Source organism: Hibiscus syriacus, unplaced genomic scaffold (genome assembly GCF_006381635.1).
Source record: "Hibiscus syriacus cultivar Baekdansim isolate YM2019G1 unplaced genomic scaffold, ASM638163v2 tig00110597_pilon, whole genome shotgun sequence".
NCBI lineage: Eukaryota > Viridiplantae > Streptophyta > Magnoliopsida > Malvales > Malvaceae > Hibiscus > Hibiscus syriacus.
This window is the reverse complement of record NW_024062795.1, coordinates 8,164,950-8,184,142: the sequence shown is the minus strand read 5'-3', so window position 1 is coordinate 8,184,142 and position 19,193 is coordinate 8,164,950. Positions and strand designations below refer to the sequence as shown.

Genomic DNA, 19,193 nt, shown 5'->3' with positions numbered 1-19,193 from the left:
CATATATTACATTGTAATTATCCCATAGTTTGATAAGAAATTAAAAGGTTTAAAAGTTTGATGATTAATTTAGAAAAATGATCATAATTCAAGAATGAAATTGGAATGCTCAAAAGTTTGATGACTATTTTAGAATGAAAATCATAGTTTAAATATAAATTATATTTAATATTTATCCAATTTTTATTTTTAATTGAAGTTAAATTGTGTCTAATATCTTTAAATTATATCTTTCATTTTAATTGATCCTTAAACTTTTAAACATTATAATTTCATCCTTAAATTATAAGCATATATTAATCACATCTTCTATGATAATAAAACCTTTAAAAATGTTAATTGTATTGTAAAAAAATTAAGATAACAAAAAGGAAAAAAACTAAAGAACCTTTTAATTTTATTATAAATAATGAGATCAAGGGACATAATACATATCAATGTTTATATGACAAGTGGAATGATTAGCGCATATGGATAGTTTAATATGGATTGAAATGTTTAAAAGTTTGGGATCAATTTATAAGGGTCAAAATTTATTGATGAAGTTAGAATATTCAAAAGTTTAGAGATTAATTTAGAATAAAACAATAGTTTGGGGACATATAATGAATTAACTCTTGTTGTTATATTATACCTAACTCATAAAAGGCCCAATGCATTGATAATGATTTCATTATTATGTCGAGGCGTTGGCTTAAAATGTATGAATTTTAGACCTTTGAAAGGCCCATCCATGCCCATAGGTGTATTTTTACAACCATCAACATTTGATATTAAATATTATAAAAATGGTTATCCCTTATTCTCATATGTAATGGGGTAGGGGAGGTAAGATAGTAGGCTGCCCCCAACACCAGGTTGAGAGTAACTTCCGTAGAAGACCTCCGAATTATGAAATGACATCCGTGAGACTCGATCCCACGACCTCAAGGTTAAGTATATTATTAAATGAATCTCTTAATTCAACTTGTTCCTTTTATAATTTCATAATTTAAATCTTTGTTCTTACTTGAAAGATATAACATCTTTTTATCTTTAAAAAAATTAAATTAATTTTTTTAAAGAAAAAACAAAAATAAAGTTTCAAATTGAAATCAATAAAACTTTTTTTTATGTAATCATTATTATGTTTCCTAATTCCACAGCACAACTTGTTACCATATGCATATAGCAATGTTTATGAATTTACCAAATATAGCATTATTTGTAAGTCCTTTAATCAATTATTAATCCATTATGAATGATTTTATTTGAAAAATGGTAACCATTTTTATAAATAGAAATTTACTAAATTTACACTTGTTACATTTTGCTTTTTTAATTAAACTTAATTAAATTATTTCATATTAAAATTATATATCTTCAAATATTCATTCAAATTACTGAAGTCATGCCTCAATAAATTTTTTGAAGCTGGGAATTAACTCCATTTGAATTAATATTTAATTATTATAAAAAAATTAAAAAAATATGATGTTGATGAAAGCAAGAAGATGATAACAAATAAGAAATAGTGTAAATTTATTAAAATAATAAAGTATATTAAAAATGTGTTTTAACTTAATTGATCCTCATAACCAAAAAATATTTTTTTCATGAAGTAGACCCTTTTTATTTATTTATTAATACATGTAGACCCTTGAAATCAATGAAAGGTGCTTGATTTTTTGCTGGAAAATCTGATAATCAAATCATGGAAACAGAAACAGAAAGGCACAGTCCCAGTTAAAAGAAGACAACGTATAAAAAATAATAATAAAGGCAATAAAAAAGGAAAGGTGGAGAGTCCATAATAATCGGCATCAAATGCTCTTATGGGGGATTCGCACTGTTGTTGATTTATAAGATCTGCAAATTTCAATTATACACCCCATATTTATATTATATATTTATCAAAATTTAAAAGAAGGGGTTAATTTTATCAATATCTTCAAACTATGCCTTTTTAATCTTTCAATTTGAAGATGTTATGATTGAGTCACTAAATTGTTAATATCACACCAAATATTTCTTTCAGATTAATAATTACTTAAGATAATAAATGTTATCGATTAAACTAAAGTGTATCGAGATTATTATATATTACATATAAATAAGTAAGATCGAATATATTTAAACTCTCAATTTTTTTAAATTTTTAGACATTATATAAAAAATGGACATTAAATATTAGGATATAACTAACTTGTCAATAAGTAAAAACAGAATGAGACTCAGAACACTTGATATGGAGTTCGTCATAAGAGAAAATAAAAACTTAAAATCAACACAAAAAATAATAAAATATTATTTTAATCAACATGTTTAATATCATATATGGTCTTATATATAATGTTTAAATTTATTTTTAGATTTACCTGAAAGACCTAATTAATACGCTGATAATACTTTTGATGATCTGATTAGAATGTTTTAAAATTTGATGATTAATTTATAATACTATATATTACATCTCGAGGATATTTGGTGGAATTAAACCAAGAAAAGCCCAAACTTTTTTTTTTTAGTTTTCTTAATTTACATCGTTTTGCCTTGAGCTTCACTTTCTATGGGTAGAGGTGTCTAAAGCTAATCTATTGTCACTCCATCAACGAAAATGGAGATACTACTCTAAAGCAAAGAACCCCATTCCCTGAATTTTGAAGCGAGAAGGAAAAAGGCACAACCAATAAGGGTTTCGTCGGAAAGTTGCCCACGAAAAGGTAACTTCCCTCCCTCTCCATCCTCTCTCTGTATCTGTCCTTTATTGTTTTTTTCTTCGTGTCGTTTTTGACCTTAGATTCTTCTGTATCCAATTCAAATTGATGGGGTTTCTTTTGTTTTTAGGATTCGGTTTGGGGTTGAGTTTCCGAGATTGACATGACATTTTTCTTTTTGGTAATTTGTCCTTTTATGCGAGTGCTTCAATTGTAGGGTTCTGTTTAGCTGAAATTAACAAGAAACAGTTTGATACCCTTTTGAAGGAAGTTGACAGTGTATGATGATGAGGAAAAGGAAATAAGTTTTTCTATCATTTTGTTCCTTTTTTCACATTATAATTAGTTTGAATTTCTGGGTAAAGTGGATTATTGAGTTGTGTGGAAAGTTAGGAAAAAATTGACATGATGATCGAGTTATGTGCTCCATCATGAAGAAGATTTAGCATCCATTATGAACCGGTATGCTTTACAGTTCCAATCAGCTGCTTTTAGCAGTAGTTCCGACATGATTCCGATGGACGGTTACTTTGCAACACCACCCATGTTCTTTCCGGGGAATTCCAGTTTCATTAGCACCCCTCCTGCCTTAATCCAACCGGTAAACTCTTCCGGATCTTCCTTCCTTCTAGATTCTGTTGCAGGGCTCAAGCATGATACAGGGTTGGCCGCCGAGTGGTCTGCTGACGAACAATATATATTGGAGGATGGCCTTGAAAAGTATGTTTATAATTTCTTCTTGCTTTTTTTATTCAGAGCTTTTAGAGGTGTATTCGGTTGCTTATTGTATATGATAGTGTTAGAAGCCTGAACCATTAATATAAGTAGGTAGTTGAATTTTTCATAGTTAATATAAAATAACAGATCCCCTTGTTGTGTTAGTAGGATTTCTGTGTGTTTTTGCAATTGATTTTTATGATAGAACTGCTCCAAAGAGGTACTTATCAGGCATAACTTGTTTTTGAGCTTAAGATTTAAGTGCTGATTTTAATATTTCACTGTACATGTATATAGATATAAAGAGGAGCCGAATATTTTGAAGTACATAAAGATTGCAGCTACTTTGCGTGATAAAACCGTTCGTGATGTTGCTTTGAGGTGTAGGTGGATGCAAGTAAGCTCCCTTCTTTTTTAAATGATGATTTCCTCACATCTTTTGTATTAACTTTTATTGTCTTGTATCAAGTGATATATGCTCTCATTCTAAGTCTGCATATGGAAAATTGGTTTATAAGACTATTAGTTTTTATATGGCGGTGGAAACTGGAAATGTGCAATTAATGAAACATGTTCAGGATTAGCTATACTAGAGAACTTGGACCAAAATGTGTCAGCTTAACCAATTATCTTATACTTCTCGGAAATTGACAGAGAAAGCGAAGGAAGCCTGAAGAACATAATTTGGGAAAAAAGGCGAACAATAGAAAGGTATGCTGATGAACTTTTTTGTGAAATAGTTATTGATTTCTTAGATTCTTTTACCCTCTAAATGATTTTAAACATACTTAAACTTCTTGAAGCACATAGAATATGGATGGTGGAATATAAAATTTAAGGCTTGAATTTGACAAGGAACAGCAATTTCCTACTTTTCATTTTTCAAGTTGAATTAGGTTTTTCTTGATTGCCTATGTTCTTTCTTTCTTTCTTTCAAGTCATTTCACAAACAAAGTTGTTAATGATAGCTAAAATTTAACAGGAAGTAAATTCAATGTATCTCAATTTGCTAAGTTGAATGCCATGACAGGGTTTCCTGTTTTAGTTTCCTGAAAACAGCCAATGTTTTTATGATATAATGTGATTGAAGAACCCATAAAGATCATACTTCTTCAGGATAAGCTGGTGGAATCATCTTCTAAGATGAATATGCCTTCATCTCTGCCACAAACCATGGCTGCATATCCTCTGATGATGCACCATCTGGACCAGAATGAAAGAATGCCTTCTGAAGGTTTGTATTCTATATTAACACATAGCAGTATTGATATCCTTCTTTCGGTTGTGATAACTTTATTTAGTGTCTTTCTATCAGTATTTATCCGAATCTCCCATTTGTATAACTAGAATAGAGATTGATCTTTCTTTTATGAGGTCAAAGAATGGATATAGCAGCTTGCTTCAGAGAAGTAGCTGATCATACTCTGAATATCAGCAAAATAATGGCACAGCCTAAACACCTGTGGCATTTAACTATAAAGCTAAGGAGTTTATTCAATTTTAGTTTGCGTATATAAATTCTATTATGATGCTTAAGTACGTCCAACTTTGTCTATTGCAATTTGCATCATTAAAGTAATTTTGTTCTAAATTGGGCTTTAGTGTCCATTTTCCTTGAAATTATCTAACAAATTCTGTTTATTTATTTCCTTCTGTTTATATGTTATTCTTCCCTTCCCTTTTTAGTTTGTGGTGAAGTTTTAGTGTTTAATAAGCAAATTATGCCTGCTTGTGCTATAATGTAAGCAGTAGGATTTTGATTTCACTGTTCTGGCTTGCGGTTAAATGTATTGTTTTAATGTTCAATCTGCTTGTTTGTTGTATGTTCTTAGGGATCTGTGGTACAACTATGCATCTTTTGAAGCAAAATGCTCAAACTCTTAGCCAAATCGCGTCCAATCTTTCTGCATACAAGGTATCGTTCCCTAGCTTCAAACATTTCTTTGGCCGTCAATATGCAATCATGCAAAGCTTCACGTGTTAGTGAGAGAAGCTCCAGCTTCTCTCTAACCCGCGTTTTCAAATTTCAAATTCCCCCAGGCGTTTTTGAAATTTTTTCTCTCCTCCGACATTCACCCGTTGTCTGCCACCGTCATCAGCCACCCGCCGCCGCCGACAGACGACGCACCGGCCGTCACGTCCGGTGGCTTTTGATCACCAAAACTTCCAGGTTTTTTCGACTCGACGCCAGCATCAAGGATCTATGCTTCGTTTCACCAGGGAGAGCCTACAACTCAGTGGATCTTGGACATGGCCCTTTGACTATTAGTTGTTGGCGACGCTTCTTTCTTTTTCTCCGACGACGGCGCGAACTACAACAGCAGTATAGTCATTATCTTTACTTTCTCCATCTCCTTGCGTCTGTCGTCTCTCCACAAAGCAATCAAGTCAGCCACGTTCGCCGATGATCTTTAGCTGCAGTTTTAGTTCTGTTCATCACCCTTTCTTCCTTTGCTATTCTTCAACGATAAAGCAAAACAAAAGAAATGAGTTCCCGGAAACTTGAAGTGGGTCTTGCTACCCCTCACCATTACAAGTCCTCTCGGCAAAAGCCTATGCTAGTTGCAGAACATGCTTCGGTTTCGCAGTCTGTGGAGGCGGGGTTTTCCAAGATACGAACTGCTATTGTGGCATTTGATCGCCTTGTTAATTCCCTCGGTTCACTTACAAATTGCATAAGACAAGGCTTGATATTGAGTAGCTCATTAAAGAGTCTTCAGCTAAACTAAGGGAAGCAAGAGAAGCTGTGCAAGATGCAGAAACCTTAAAGAAATCTGTCGATTACAAGCTTGCAACTGGGAGGGAGACAGCAGATTCAACTTTCGTTCCTAAAGAAGTTCGTCCATCAAGTTCTGATGTCCATGTGTTGGAGGAAAAGGTGACCAAGAAACGCGAGGAAGAAGATGAGATGAGGGTTGAAGCCGCAGCTCTCGGGGCTAAGGCTGGCCGTCAGTCCAATAGTGGGGATAAAGAGGTTGGAAAAAGTTTGAAAATTCCGGATAAGAAGGTGAATCGAGTGGAGATTTTGGTGCCGAAGGTTACGGAATCGGAGCTTCATAAACAGAGAGTGGAGCAGCAAGCGCCGACTTTGAAGATAGTGGAGAAGGCTAAAGAGAAGTAGTGTAGGACTGCGGCGGGGGAAAAATATGAGAGGATGCTGTTGGAGTCCACCTCAAAGGGGTGCAGTAATGATAAGATTGGATGCTACACGTTATTTATTGATAATTTACCAGAGAACATCCACTGGAAGAGGTTTGGATCTTTATTTCGCTCCCACAGTCGGGTTCTTGATGCTTTTATTCCAAATAAAAGAAATTCAAAAGGAGTTCGCTTTGATTTCATTCGCTTCGCAATAATCGATGAAGCAAAGAGAACAATCTCAAAAATGAATGGTTCTCATATCGATGGAAGCAAAATTAGTGTTTATTTTGCTAAATTCAAACCTCGACACTCCTATTGGAGAAAGTCATCGACAGTTGTTCATCGCAAGTCCGAGATGGAAGGTGATTCGAGGAAGGATCTTTATGAAGTTGAAGGCGTTATAGATAAAGAAAAACTTCACGTGTTGAGCAATTGTATAGTTGGGTGGTGCAAAGAGTTTATCAAAATCGGTCATCTCGCTAGACAAATGCATGCGAAGGGCCTCACTGGCTTCTTCTTAATGAGAGCTGCTGGAAATGCGGTATTAATGGTTTTCGAAGATTTTGCTTCATTGAGAAGTGTGAAGATCGATAAATCAGAGACTCTCGCAAAGTGGTTCTCCATAGTCAAAGCTTGGTCAGAGAGTTTGGTAATGGAGTGTCGTCGAGTATGGTTAGTTTGCGAGGGTGTTTCTTTTCACACATGGAATTGGGATACTTTCAAGAACATTGCTGATAAGTGGGGTCATTTACTAGCAATCGACGAAAGTTGTCAATCACCATCATCCTTTCATCGTGCAAAAATTCAAGTCCTCACAAATGCTGAGGCGAGAATTGATGCGACGATGGAATTGAAGGTTGGTGACAACTCCTTCAAGATTATGGTGCATGAGATAGAGCCTTCATTCAAACCAAACTCTTGGGCTCCTAAAGAAGACGAATCTCATTAGATCTCGTCTCTCCATTTGTGGCTTTGATTTAGTTTATATTGGCTTTGATTTAGCTTAACCTTGGGGTCGTGAGATCGAGTCCCACGAAGGGCATTTCATAATTCGGAGATCTCCTACGGAAGCTGCTCTCAACCTGGTGTTGGGGCAACCTACTATCATACCTCCCCCTTATCCCATTACATATGGAAATAAGGGTCAACTAATTTCTTTTGTGTTGTTTTTGATCCATTGATGGAGGTGTATTTAGATTTAAGGTGATTCGATTTTGGCTTTGGATGAGGATTTAAGAGTTTAAGGTGTTTGTTGTAATGGTGTATATCACCATAGGAGGATTTTCCGTGTTGTCTTTTGTATTGGGTATTATCATTAATAAAATATGAGGTACTCTTTTCTTCCTTTCAATGTTCGTTAACTTACTTCTAAGTATGTGAACGAATACGAAGGAAGTTTTTAATGAGACCTCCAACTTCTATCAAAAAAATATGCAATCATGCATTAAATAATAGTTGTTAATGCGGTGAGTTCTATGCCTTTTGGTTTATGCTACTTTTTTAATCTGCAAGTTACGTTAGTGTTTGCTGTAAAGTTTAAGAGGTTAACTAAGGTGATAATGATTCCTTTATTAATTGATTAGTGTTGATGGCTTTAGATTGGGAGTGGGAAAATTATACATAACCGATTTAAGGTGGCATATAACATGTCAGTGATTTCAGCCAATCTGGTTTTTCATTGTAGTACATAGCAACAATCTGGCCTGTATGTCTCTAGTTTTACTTTTACTATTTCGTGCTCCTTCACTCGTATGGGTACTAACCCTATTTGACAAGAAATAAGAAATGTATTCCTGCATCCACCCTGGCCATTGCATATTGTTACAAGTGGACTCGTCTTTCGAAGGAGGTGTCATGGATTCTATTTATTATTCTTTCCAAAGTGCTCTTTAAATCTTGTATGTGATTGCCTCATCATGTGTGATTTTTGTTAACAGTATTTCGAGGTTGGTTTATTGAATAAAGCTTTTATAAACAGTTACAGGATAACATCGATCTCTTTTGTCACGCGAGGAACAATATTACCGCAATGCTAAACAAGTGCGTTGATTTTCTTTATAATTGCCAAGTGGTGATTAATGCCCTTTGGCAAGCATTTTGATTATTCATTGTGTTTGCTGTCTCCCATGTGTTGGATTATTAATTTTCAGCTGTGACTTCTTGCAGCATGAGAGGTAGACCAGGTTTAATGAGCCATAGGCCACCATTGCCCATATCTATTAATGAGGATTTAGCAAATATCATCTTGCCTGGAGCTACTAATGCCTTGCCTCAGGTAGGTTTGCATTTAAATTGATTTAGTTGCATGTGCTGAGATTGATGCACAAAAGGTGGAATCACATATAAAACACCAGAAGTCAGAATATATCCAATTAACGGCGCCTGTCATTAAATTTATTTAATTGGGTTGATCCGAGTATCAATCTCTTTTGGTCTTACACTCTGTTCATGTTTTCCATCTTCATTAACGTGCATTTAGATTTCAAATTTCATCATGGAACCACAAGCTGCTTGAGAACTTGTTGACTCCAGTATTCTTGTATTGCACCGTTGATGAATTCCAGCTCTGCATGTAGTCATCTTTGCATGTTGTTAGGTCACATAGACCGAGTAATGAACTTTATCATGGAATCCTGCTGCTCTTGAGATGGAGAGGGTTGTGGCTAGGATTGAATATACATCTCGAGGTCAACCCCATATACTCTAATGTCGATTTAACGGCAGGAAATAAGTACCACAAGGCAATAGATTGGATTTATCAATGTTTTCTTATTTTGATCAACATAATCGCTATGGTGCATACATGTGTTACCTTGTTTTGCTTTTCCTTGTGTACCCAGACGATGGTTTTTGGCTCGTCAAGCGGGATCCATCTCAAGCAGGAACCAAGGTGCTGATATGGAACTGTCAAGATCGAGTTTGGATATATCTGGTTCGTGTAATTAGAAAAAGAAAATTTGACTGTAAATGCCTTCGGGAGCTGGTACGATTCCACCATGGATAAACTTGTAGAGATCCCCCATTTTTGGAGCTTGAAAATGGTTACCCACAAGATATCAAAATCCAAGCACCAGCTAATAAGAATTGCAGACCACTTATCATCTCCTTGATCCATGGAGGGGGGAAAACAGAAAATAAGAAGAAGAAAAAATCTCTAACAGGTTTAGTTATCATCTTGTAAAGGTGCTTTTTATTGATGTAATTACTTGTATTTTGTTATCTTCTTGTTTCGGTATTTAGACCAATTTGAAACACTTTGATCAGGTCAACAATGTCAACTCACTGAGTTAGGATGATTTTCTCTTTTTTGTAACATTTTTCTTTTTGTATAAAGGAGATGAAAACCGTCGAAATTTGAATTTTATCTGTATGATGTAGATTGTTAACGTTTTGATTAATTGAACGTTGCAAATAGGGATGGATACGAGGGGTTGGATCTTGACCTAAAATTAAAGACTTTCATAATTTCATTTGATCTTAGTTTGTATCAAATTATAATCTAAAATTTCACTCTTGATATAAACATTTTTTTATTCGAAAGAAAAAAATAATTGAAAATATTAGAGAATGATATTATAATGATTATTTTTAAATATATGTGCAATTATTTTATAATTATTCGCTTTTCAACTTTATTTTGATCTCAACTCTCTACTTCATAAATTTAATCTTGTTAAATTAGAAAAAAGTAACTTGATATGATAAAAACAGATTAAACTCGTAAAATGTAAATATTTTAGTCATTTCTAGTTGCAAATGGTTAAACTCAAAGTCGATGTATTAAATGTCAATTATCGAACATCAATTATACAAATTAATCATATAATGGCGGTCCCTTTTTCCCATATATATGGAGTAAGGGGAGGTAAGATAGTAGGCTACCCCCAACACCAGGTTAAGAGCAGCTTCCGTAAGAGACCTCCGAATTATGAAATGCCCTCCGTGGGACTCGATCCCACGACCTCAAGGTTAAGAACCTTGTGCTCTACCAACTGAGCTGGATCCATTAAATTAAATTTTAGACTTTTCGATTCGTCTTATGGAACTTACATTTTACATTAAGGATGCGTTTGGTTCACGGAATGTAAGATTAACAGTGTGAATAAAAGATTACTAGGGAATATGATTATTGGGAATGTTGTATTTTGTGTTTGGTTGGTTTAGCATAAATGTAAGATTACCGTGTTTGGTTAAAGGAATAAAAGATTATTGGAATGTATATTTGACCAAATTGTCCTTATTATATATTTGTATAATATTACAAATTGTAAAATATTTATATATTTTCTTTAAAAAATTAAATTCATAATATTTATATATATTTGTTTACAACATTAAAAATATAAAAAAGGTTTAATGAAAGGGTAAATTTTTTAACCCCTGAACTTTATATAAAATTTTAATTATAGATTTTTTTTTGTAAATCTAAAATAATTTAAGGATAAATTTGTAATTTAACCTTCGTAGAATTTTTATTATTCAATGACAGAAGAAGGATATTTTTGTAAAAAAATAAAAATTTAAGGGCATTTTAGTCCAAAACGCCGGTAATGTTACAATACCTAAGGGAAGGGAGGTAATGACATTCCTGGTAATATACCCAAAAAAATCTACTATTGGTAATAAAACATTACCGGGAATGAGATTCCCAACCAACCAAACATGAGAATCCCACAATCCTTGAACCAAACATCCCCTAAAAGTACGGAAATTACTTGAATACCTTCGACCTTGAGGTACCATATACACAAAGAATTCTTCCAACCAATGCATATCGATACGAAACCGTTTTGGATTTATGCATGTGAATTGAATTTTTTTTTAAAAGAAAATTAATTACATGTGATGATTTAAGTGATAACAAGGGACAGTCACAAATTACCAGACCAGTCATAATCCTGATAGATGATGGTAATTCAACACCCACTCCAAGATTTCCCTTTAATTTTCTCCAAAATCTGCACTGAACCTGTTCGTCAAAAGGCCAATGTCAATTTTAATCTCATCGCTGAATTGTATTTAAGGATTCAATTTAACGGAAAAAAAGCTCACCACCTGATTATTCGCGTTAAGCAAACAGTTCTTAGTTCCCAATCAATCTCTATCCCTTCGTTCTGAAAGTACTCCATAGCTGCAGCTTTGAGCTCTTCTTGGACATTCTGGGCTGTGAAAAACCTTAGCTTCGGGCTCGATCTTGTTCCTTTGCATAATCCGAAATGAATCAATGGATTAAGTTTCATCGGAACTTGCTGTCAAATTTAAAATGAAATTAAAACAAGTCGAGCTTCCACGATTTATAAAGTAAAATTTTTAGGTTAAATTATATTTTTTCATCCCTACTATATTTAATTTGATTTAGTCCCTATATTTTAATGTTATATAATTTGGTCATTCTACTTTATTAGTGTTATGTTTCGGTCTATATCACAAACATGGTTAAAATTTCTCATTAGATGTTAAGGATCGAACCAAACTTTTATGCCACATAAGAATCTTGCATTCTTGCTGCAAATTTTAAAAACGAAAAATTAACCTAATTTTTAATTAGACTTTTGATGTATGAGAATTGTATTAGATCCCGATTATATTTAAAATCGAATTAGATCATATCCCTAAACATAGTCTAGGTTCTCAAAATTGTTTCTTTTAGATCATCATGGATGAAAATAAAGGAGGGGAGGGGAGGGGGTCGTGCCCATCTCAAATATTTTGATCTAATCGCAATTTAAGTCCTTTAAGTTTTAGTATTAGATAAATTAAGCTTTGTCCTCTAAAATTTGAGTTTAAATACTTAATAAACCTTTATATTTTTAAAATCCAGAAATATGACCCCTTTTAATGTTCGATCCTGACTCTATCCCTAGGTGATATCAAGAATTCCTTACCGCTTGACCCAACCTATTTTCTCCTTTAAATGACAAGGAATTTTGAGTGTGATATTGATACGAAAATAGTAATTTGACCTAAACTTTTAGGAAAGACAATTGAATCGGTAGAATTAGAATTTACATGTAGACGTCGGTCTTCTTTGTAAAAGGGTTTGGTTAGAGAATAAGGAGGCTTCCAATTGTTTCTCAATATTCCATTCTCTATGGTGCAGGGGAATAAGGGTATCCTCCTATTACATATTGAAAATCTAAGAAAAAGGCTTTATTATCGAGTATTCCTTCAGGGTGTCCGATGCTAATTACAACATGGATCACTATTGCATTGTATAAGTTCAAGAAGAAGGTTAAACTCTTATTTGGAGTGAATAATTAAAGATTGATCTTTTGTACATCAGGAACCAACTTAATGTACATGCTTCAACAATAACAACAATGAGATTTCATATTCAATTCATTTGATTTATTCAGTTACTATTGAAAGATAATTTAAGAATCTCGATCCAAATTATTTTTAACTCTCAAATATAAACGTACATAAAAATATTTAAATTAACAAACAATAACTTTAACATTTTAGATCAAAATGTTAACTTTTCATAAGTATAGTTAAAATGTTCATTTCTACAATATGAATTAAAAAAAAAACCTGCGGAATTCTTCACTTTTGCTGATGGCAAGATAATCGACATGGAGTCTGTTATTGGATACATAACCATCCATTTCCACAATGGCCAACATTAGCTTGGAAAGTCTATCAGCTATAAACGATGCTTGCTTTGGTTCATTATCATTTGTTAGTGTTCGAAAATTGAAACATCCCATAATAAATGGCTCATGTTCAAGGAAACGATAATAATGATTCCCTTTTTCGAAATCATTTTCCCTACACAAAAATTAAAATAATTAAATTAGTTAATTCATTTTGAGTGTTAGGAAATCAACATTATATTATTATAATTTATTAGAAAAATTATTTGATATCCATATAAAGATGGGCATAGGGTTCAGACCCAACAAGTTCTAACATGACACAACATAATATTATAAGATTAAGTTTTTTGTCGAGTTGTTTTTTTTATTAAAAAAAAGATAAGGTTGGGTCAGATTTAGGGTACGAGTGAAAAAATTCAACTCAAACCGACTCAGAATAATAATATGATTGTCATTATATATATATATATATAAGATAATATCTCTATCTATGTTTTTTTAATTAAATCCTTATTTTATCGGAAAAAATAATAATTATATATTTATTTATATCAAGTCAATATTTTAAGTCGAGTTGGATGAAGGGTGAGAGATGTAAAATTTGAGTCAGATTCAGATAGAACAATAATTCTACCTGACCCGACACACGTCTATCCCTATACAAATTGTATAAAACATAAATTGTACAACTCTATCTATTTTAATATTGTTTGTAATATTTAAGATTTAGAATATAAGATATAAACCCAGAATTTAAAAGTTAGAATTATTGTAAAGTTTAGAATTATAAACGTTAAAATATATAAGAATATATAAACTCTAGAATAGAATGTTCCCAACCCGAAGACATGGTGGATGAAGTGCTTCTGAGCCATCATCTTCGCAGTTGCAATGCCCTACAACATCTCGATAGATTATCGATTTTTGATTTAATTGATATTAACATTAGTTATTTTAGAAATCAACTGAACTGAGATTCAGAGTTCGATTTACCTTTCTTCTGTCGCAGTCAAGGTGGTTAATAATGGCTTCCACCACATCAGCACCAACAAAGCAACTCTTAACCATTTTCATCTTAATCAAACGGTCCTGAATCTGCAAACACCGTCTGAGATAATTCACTACTTCAAGCAATTCATCTTCTTCGTCTTCCTCGTAGTTGATTCCGTAATCTGGTGCTTTTGGTGCTTCTTCGGGACATCTCGGACCCAACAGTTCGATCATTTTCTCTTCCAATTCCCCGTTCTCTCTCCATGATTTCAATGTCCTTGTTGAAGAATCGGGTAAAGAAAAACGAAAGAACACAAGAATTTTAACGAGGTTCAGCAATGTGCTTACGTCATCGGTAGCTAAGCGGCGCTAGAAATTTTATTCAATGTCTCATAGGTTTAGGTTACATCTCTATTTATAATAAATAAACCCTGGTACATATTTACAAATATAACCCTATACCATACCGCGGGGACGCAGACCCCGTACCCCCAACCCACATAATCGTAACTCCCACTACGAGACTTTCTTTGTAAGGACAGTTGATGTCCACTCCACTCACTCCACTCCATCCTCTATCCTCTTTACCGGTATATTTATGAGTCATACCTAACAAATCTCCACCTTGGCGAATATACTGCCCCTTAGGAAACATTCAATGTGGGTTAGGTTACCTTACTTCTTTAATAACTCGAAACATTCAACAAGTTCAAGCAATGCTTGAACTTGTTTGTCGTAACTAGCTTGGTGAACATATCAACGACATTCTCATCAGTATGTACCTTCTGAAACAAAATCTCTCCAGATGCAACCAACTCTCTGATCTTGTGAAATCTTACATCAAAATGCTTAGTTCTAGCACGATATACCTGATTCTTAGCCAAATGAATAGTACTTTGATTGTCGCAAAGCAACTGAATTCCACCTTGTTGAACACCCAACTCCTTCACTAAACCAGTAAGCTATAAAGCTTCTTTTGCAGCTTCAATCGCTGCCATGTATTCATCTTCAGTTGTAGATAGTGCCACAATAGATTGAACAGTAGACTTCCAACAAATAGACCCTCCACCAAGAGTAAAGACATACCCTGTCGTAGATATTATATTATCCAAGTCACCTACATAGTCTGAATCCACATATCCTACAACCAAAGGATTATCCTGCTGACCACCAAAAACAATTCCATGTCCCACAATACCCTTTAAGTACCGAAAGATCCACTTGACTGCTTCTCAATGTTGCTTACCAGGTTTATACATATACTTACAAACTTGACTAATAGTATGAGCTAAATCAGGACGAGTATATACCATTGCATACATCAAGCAACCAACATCATTAGAATACGGAACCTTTGACATATCTTTGTCTTAGGGCACTGTTCTGATGAGAGCTTAAAGTGATTCGCCAATGGAGTGCTAACTGGTTTTGCGCTGCTCATCGCAAACCTTTCTAGCATTTTCTCAACATAACCTCGTTGAGATAGCCACAGTTTCATTGAGTCTCTGTCCCTGCAAATTTCCATTCCAAGAATTTTCTTTGCAGCACCTAAATCTTTCATATCAAATTCCTGACTCAATAAAGTTTTCAAATCGATAACATCAACCATGTTCTTCGCAGCAATTAACATATCATCAACATACAGTAATAGAAAAATAAAAGGATCATCATCAAGGCTCTTAACATAGACACAACAATCATACTCACATTGCTTATAGCCAATCTTGATCATATAGGAGTCAAACCTTTTGTACCATTGTCTCGGAGACTGTTTTAACCCATACAAAGATTTCTTCAATCTGCAAACTAAATGCTCGTTTCCAGGTTGAGTGAAACCTTCAGGCTGCCATATGTAGATCTGCTCCTCTAAATCACCATGCAAAAAAGTAGTTTTCACATCCATCTGTTCTAAATGCAAATCCCAACTAGCCACCAATGCAAGTACTGCTCAGATTGAAGTGTGCCTGACCACAGGAGAAAAAATTTCATCATAATCAACTCCTTTCTACTGTGAAAAACCCTTTACTACCAAACGAGACTTGAACTTCTCCTCATCTTTTTCTGTTACTGTTGGTTTCTTCTTATACACCCATTTGCAACCAAACGGCTTCTTACCCTCAGGAAGGCGAACTAACTCCCATGTACGATTGTGATTCAAAGACTCCATCTCCTCAACCATGGCAGCCATCCACTAGTCGTTTTCCTGACTAGTAACTGCATCATGAAAAGTAACCAGATCATCACTGCTAATAGTAAGTGCAAAAGAGACCAAGTCTTCAAAACCCAATATGTTCGAAGGCTTTATATTCGTCCGTCTCTCCCTGTCTCTGGCGAGACTATAATCCTGTAAATCATCCCTGGCGGAACCACCAGAAGTCCGTTGAGATGTTTATGTTTTCTCAACTAGAAACTGCTCAAAATCCACCATTGTCGTGTCTTTCTTTTGCTGACAAATGTGATGTTCATAAAAAACAACATCTCTATTGATCACAATTTTCTTCGCAACTAGATCCCAGAACTTGAATCCTTTGACACCTTTCTTGTAACCCAGAAAAATACACTCATTCGATTTTGCATCTAGTTTAGATCTCTCATCAGCAGGTACATGTACATAAGTAGGACAACCAAAAATCTGTAAGTGATCAAAAGTAACATCATGACCATTCCATACCTCTTCTACAACTTTCCCAGCCAATGATGCCTTTGGCGATCTATTAATAAGATAACACGCCATATTAACAGCCTTAGTCCAGAAGTGTTTGGGAAGCCCCGCATTCAACCGCAAACATCTACTCTTTCATTCAACGATCTGTTCATCCTTTCTGCAACACCATTCTGTTGTGGTGTCTTGCGCACTGTAAAATGCCTCTTAATACCATGCTCTTTACAGAAGTTTAGAAACTGTGAATCTGTGTACTCCGTACCATTGTCAGACCGCAAACACTTGATTTTTTGTCCTGTTTGGTTTTCGACCTCATCTTTCCACAGCTTGAACTTCTCAAAAACGTCAGACTTCTGTTTCAAAAAGTACACCCAAACTTTCTGTGAAAAATCATCAATAAAAGTAAGATAATACCTATATCCACCCAAAGATGATGTCGTGGAAGGCCCCCATACATCAGAATGCACATAATCAAGAATCCCTTCAGTTGTGTGCTTCGCAGTCTTGAAATGAACTTTAGTCTGTTTACCAAGAACACAATACTTGCAAAAATCGAGCTTACAACTTTTAACACCATGCAACAGATTTCTTTTATGTAATTAAGCCATACCACGTTCACTAAGATGAGCAAGACGCATATAACACAGTTTGGTAGTATCATCACATGACTCAACCGAATAAACTCTACCTACAACGGCACTCCCTAACAATCTGTAAATATTCCCTGCAGTCATCTTTCCTTTCATCACAGTCAAAGCTCCTTTAACAATCCGAATGGTTTCCCTATCCTCATCAGCCTTAGGGATAAAATCATTCTTGTGCAAAGTGCCCAAAGAAATCAAATTCTTCTTCAAATATGGGATATACCGAACACCACTCAACGTCCGAATAGAGCCATCATATATCTTAATTCTGACCTCACCAATACCAACAATATTGCAACATCGATCATCACCCAAATAAACAAAACCAGAATTAACCGATCTGTATGTCGAAAACCATTCCCTATTTGGCGTGATGTGATAAGAACATCCATAATCGAGAATCCAAACATCCGTTAATTGAGTCGTTGAAATAGAGAGCATATCACCCTCACTGCAATCAAAATTGTCATCCTCGACCACATTCACAGACTTAGATGAGTCATCACGCTTCTCATCAGTCTGCTTTTTCAACTTCGGACAGTCTCGCTTCATATGTCCCGCCTTCTTGCACTTGTAACAATGAATTGTCTTCTTATCCCTAGATTTGGATCTGAAATTCTGCTTTCCAGACCATGCTTTCTCTGGCTTCCATCTACGGTCTCGATTACCCTTTACATATAAGCTATCAGTTTGAGAGATTTCCCATGTATTCTGCTTCCACTGGTTGTGAGCCAACAAGGCTGCAGTAATCTCCTCAACTTTGATAGTCTCTTTCCCATATGTAAGAGTAGTCACCATGTGTTCATAAGAGGGAGGCAACGAACACAACAAAATCATCTCTTTGTCTTCATCCTCAATTTTCACATCAAGTCGAGACAAATCAGAAATGATTTGATTGAAGACATTCAAGTGTTGCGCCAAATCTTGATCGTCCTGCACCTTCAGCCCATACAGTCGCTGCTTTAGATACAGTTTAGTCGTTAAGGATTTGGACATAAACTGACTTTCCAACTTCCTCCAAATTTCATCTGGAGACGACAGATGCATGACGTGATACATGACCTCGTCCGCCAAGCATAATCGTATGGTTCCTGCCACTCGCTGTTGCAATTCTTCCCAATCTTCCTCCTCCATCGACGTCGGCTTTGTAGGTCGCAAAGCCTTCAAGATCCCTTGCTGCGCCAACAAATCCTTCACCCTTGTTTGCCATAATCCGAAGTTACCCTGACCATTGAATTTCGCAACTTCGAATTTTGCTTATGACATCTGATACCAATTATTGAAGAATCGAGTAAAGAAAAACGAAAGAACACAAGAATTTTAACGAGGTTCAACAATATGATTACGTCCTCGGTGCCTAGACGGCGCTAGAAGTTTTATTCAATGTCTCATAGGTTTAGGTTACATCTCTATTTATAATAAATAAACCCTGGTACATATTTACAAATATAACTCTGTACCGTACCGCGAGGCTGCGCCCCCGCACCCCAACCCACATAATCGTAACCCCTACTACGAGACTTTCTTTGTAAGGACAATTGATGTTCACTTCGCTCACTCCACTTCATCCCCTGTCCTCTTTACCGGTATATTTATGAGCCATACCTAACAGTCCCCAATCCGCCTATCAAGCAATCGTTAAAGAATATTTTCGACACTTCGGCGTCTCATGTTCTCTCGATCAGCTCCTCGATCTTTTTGGTGAACATGTCGATGTTTATTTCGACGTACCGATGCCTTGTCT

General features: G+C 34.9%; 2 protein-coding genes across 2 annotated transcripts in view; one reads left to right on the top strand and one right to left on the bottom strand.

Annotated features, from left to right (window-relative positions):
• The window catches only part of LOC120134529 (gibberellin 2-beta-dioxygenase 6-like), a 50,527-nt gene extending 36,073 nt beyond the window's left edge, over positions 1 to 14,454 (bottom strand). The window contains exons 1-2 of the mRNA XM_039150955.1: positions 14,449 to 14,454; positions 8,042 to 8,046 (exon numbers count right to left, since the gene is read on the bottom strand). The gene's annotated coding sequence lies outside the window, so the exon portion shown is untranslated. The remainder of the gene's footprint in view (positions 1 to 8,041; positions 8,047 to 14,448) is intronic.
• Positions 2,566 to 9,693, top strand: LOC120134531. The gene is made up of 9 exons (XM_039150956.1): positions 2,566 to 2,702; positions 2,827 to 3,416; positions 3,711 to 3,810; positions 4,068 to 4,124; positions 4,530 to 4,647; positions 5,246 to 5,328; positions 8,533 to 8,594; positions 8,721 to 8,829; positions 9,395 to 9,693. Exons 2-9 carry the CDS (start codon positions 3,151 to 3,153, stop codon positions 9,449 to 9,451), a joined length of 852 nt encoding a protein of 283 aa, XP_039006887.1. The 5' UTR covers positions 2,566 to 2,702; positions 2,827 to 3,150; the 3' UTR covers positions 9,452 to 9,693.
• Positions 14,455 to 19,193: the final 4,739 nt, after the last annotated feature.

Excerpts from the sequence above, each read along its gene's own strand:
- LOC120134531 (XM_039150956.1), top strand. The coding sequence starts at position 3,151 with ATGAACCGGTATGCTTTACAGTTCCAATCAGCTGCTTTTAGCAGTAGT. Across the intron at positions 3,811-4,067 it reads TGAGGTGTAGGTGGATGCAA|AGAAAGCGAAGGAAGCCTGA; the intron begins GTAAGCTCCCTT and ends GGAAATTGACAG. Across the intron at positions 5,329-8,532 it reads CCAATCTTTCTGCATACAAG|TTACAGGATAACATCGATCT; the intron begins GTATCGTTCCCT and ends TTTTATAAACAG.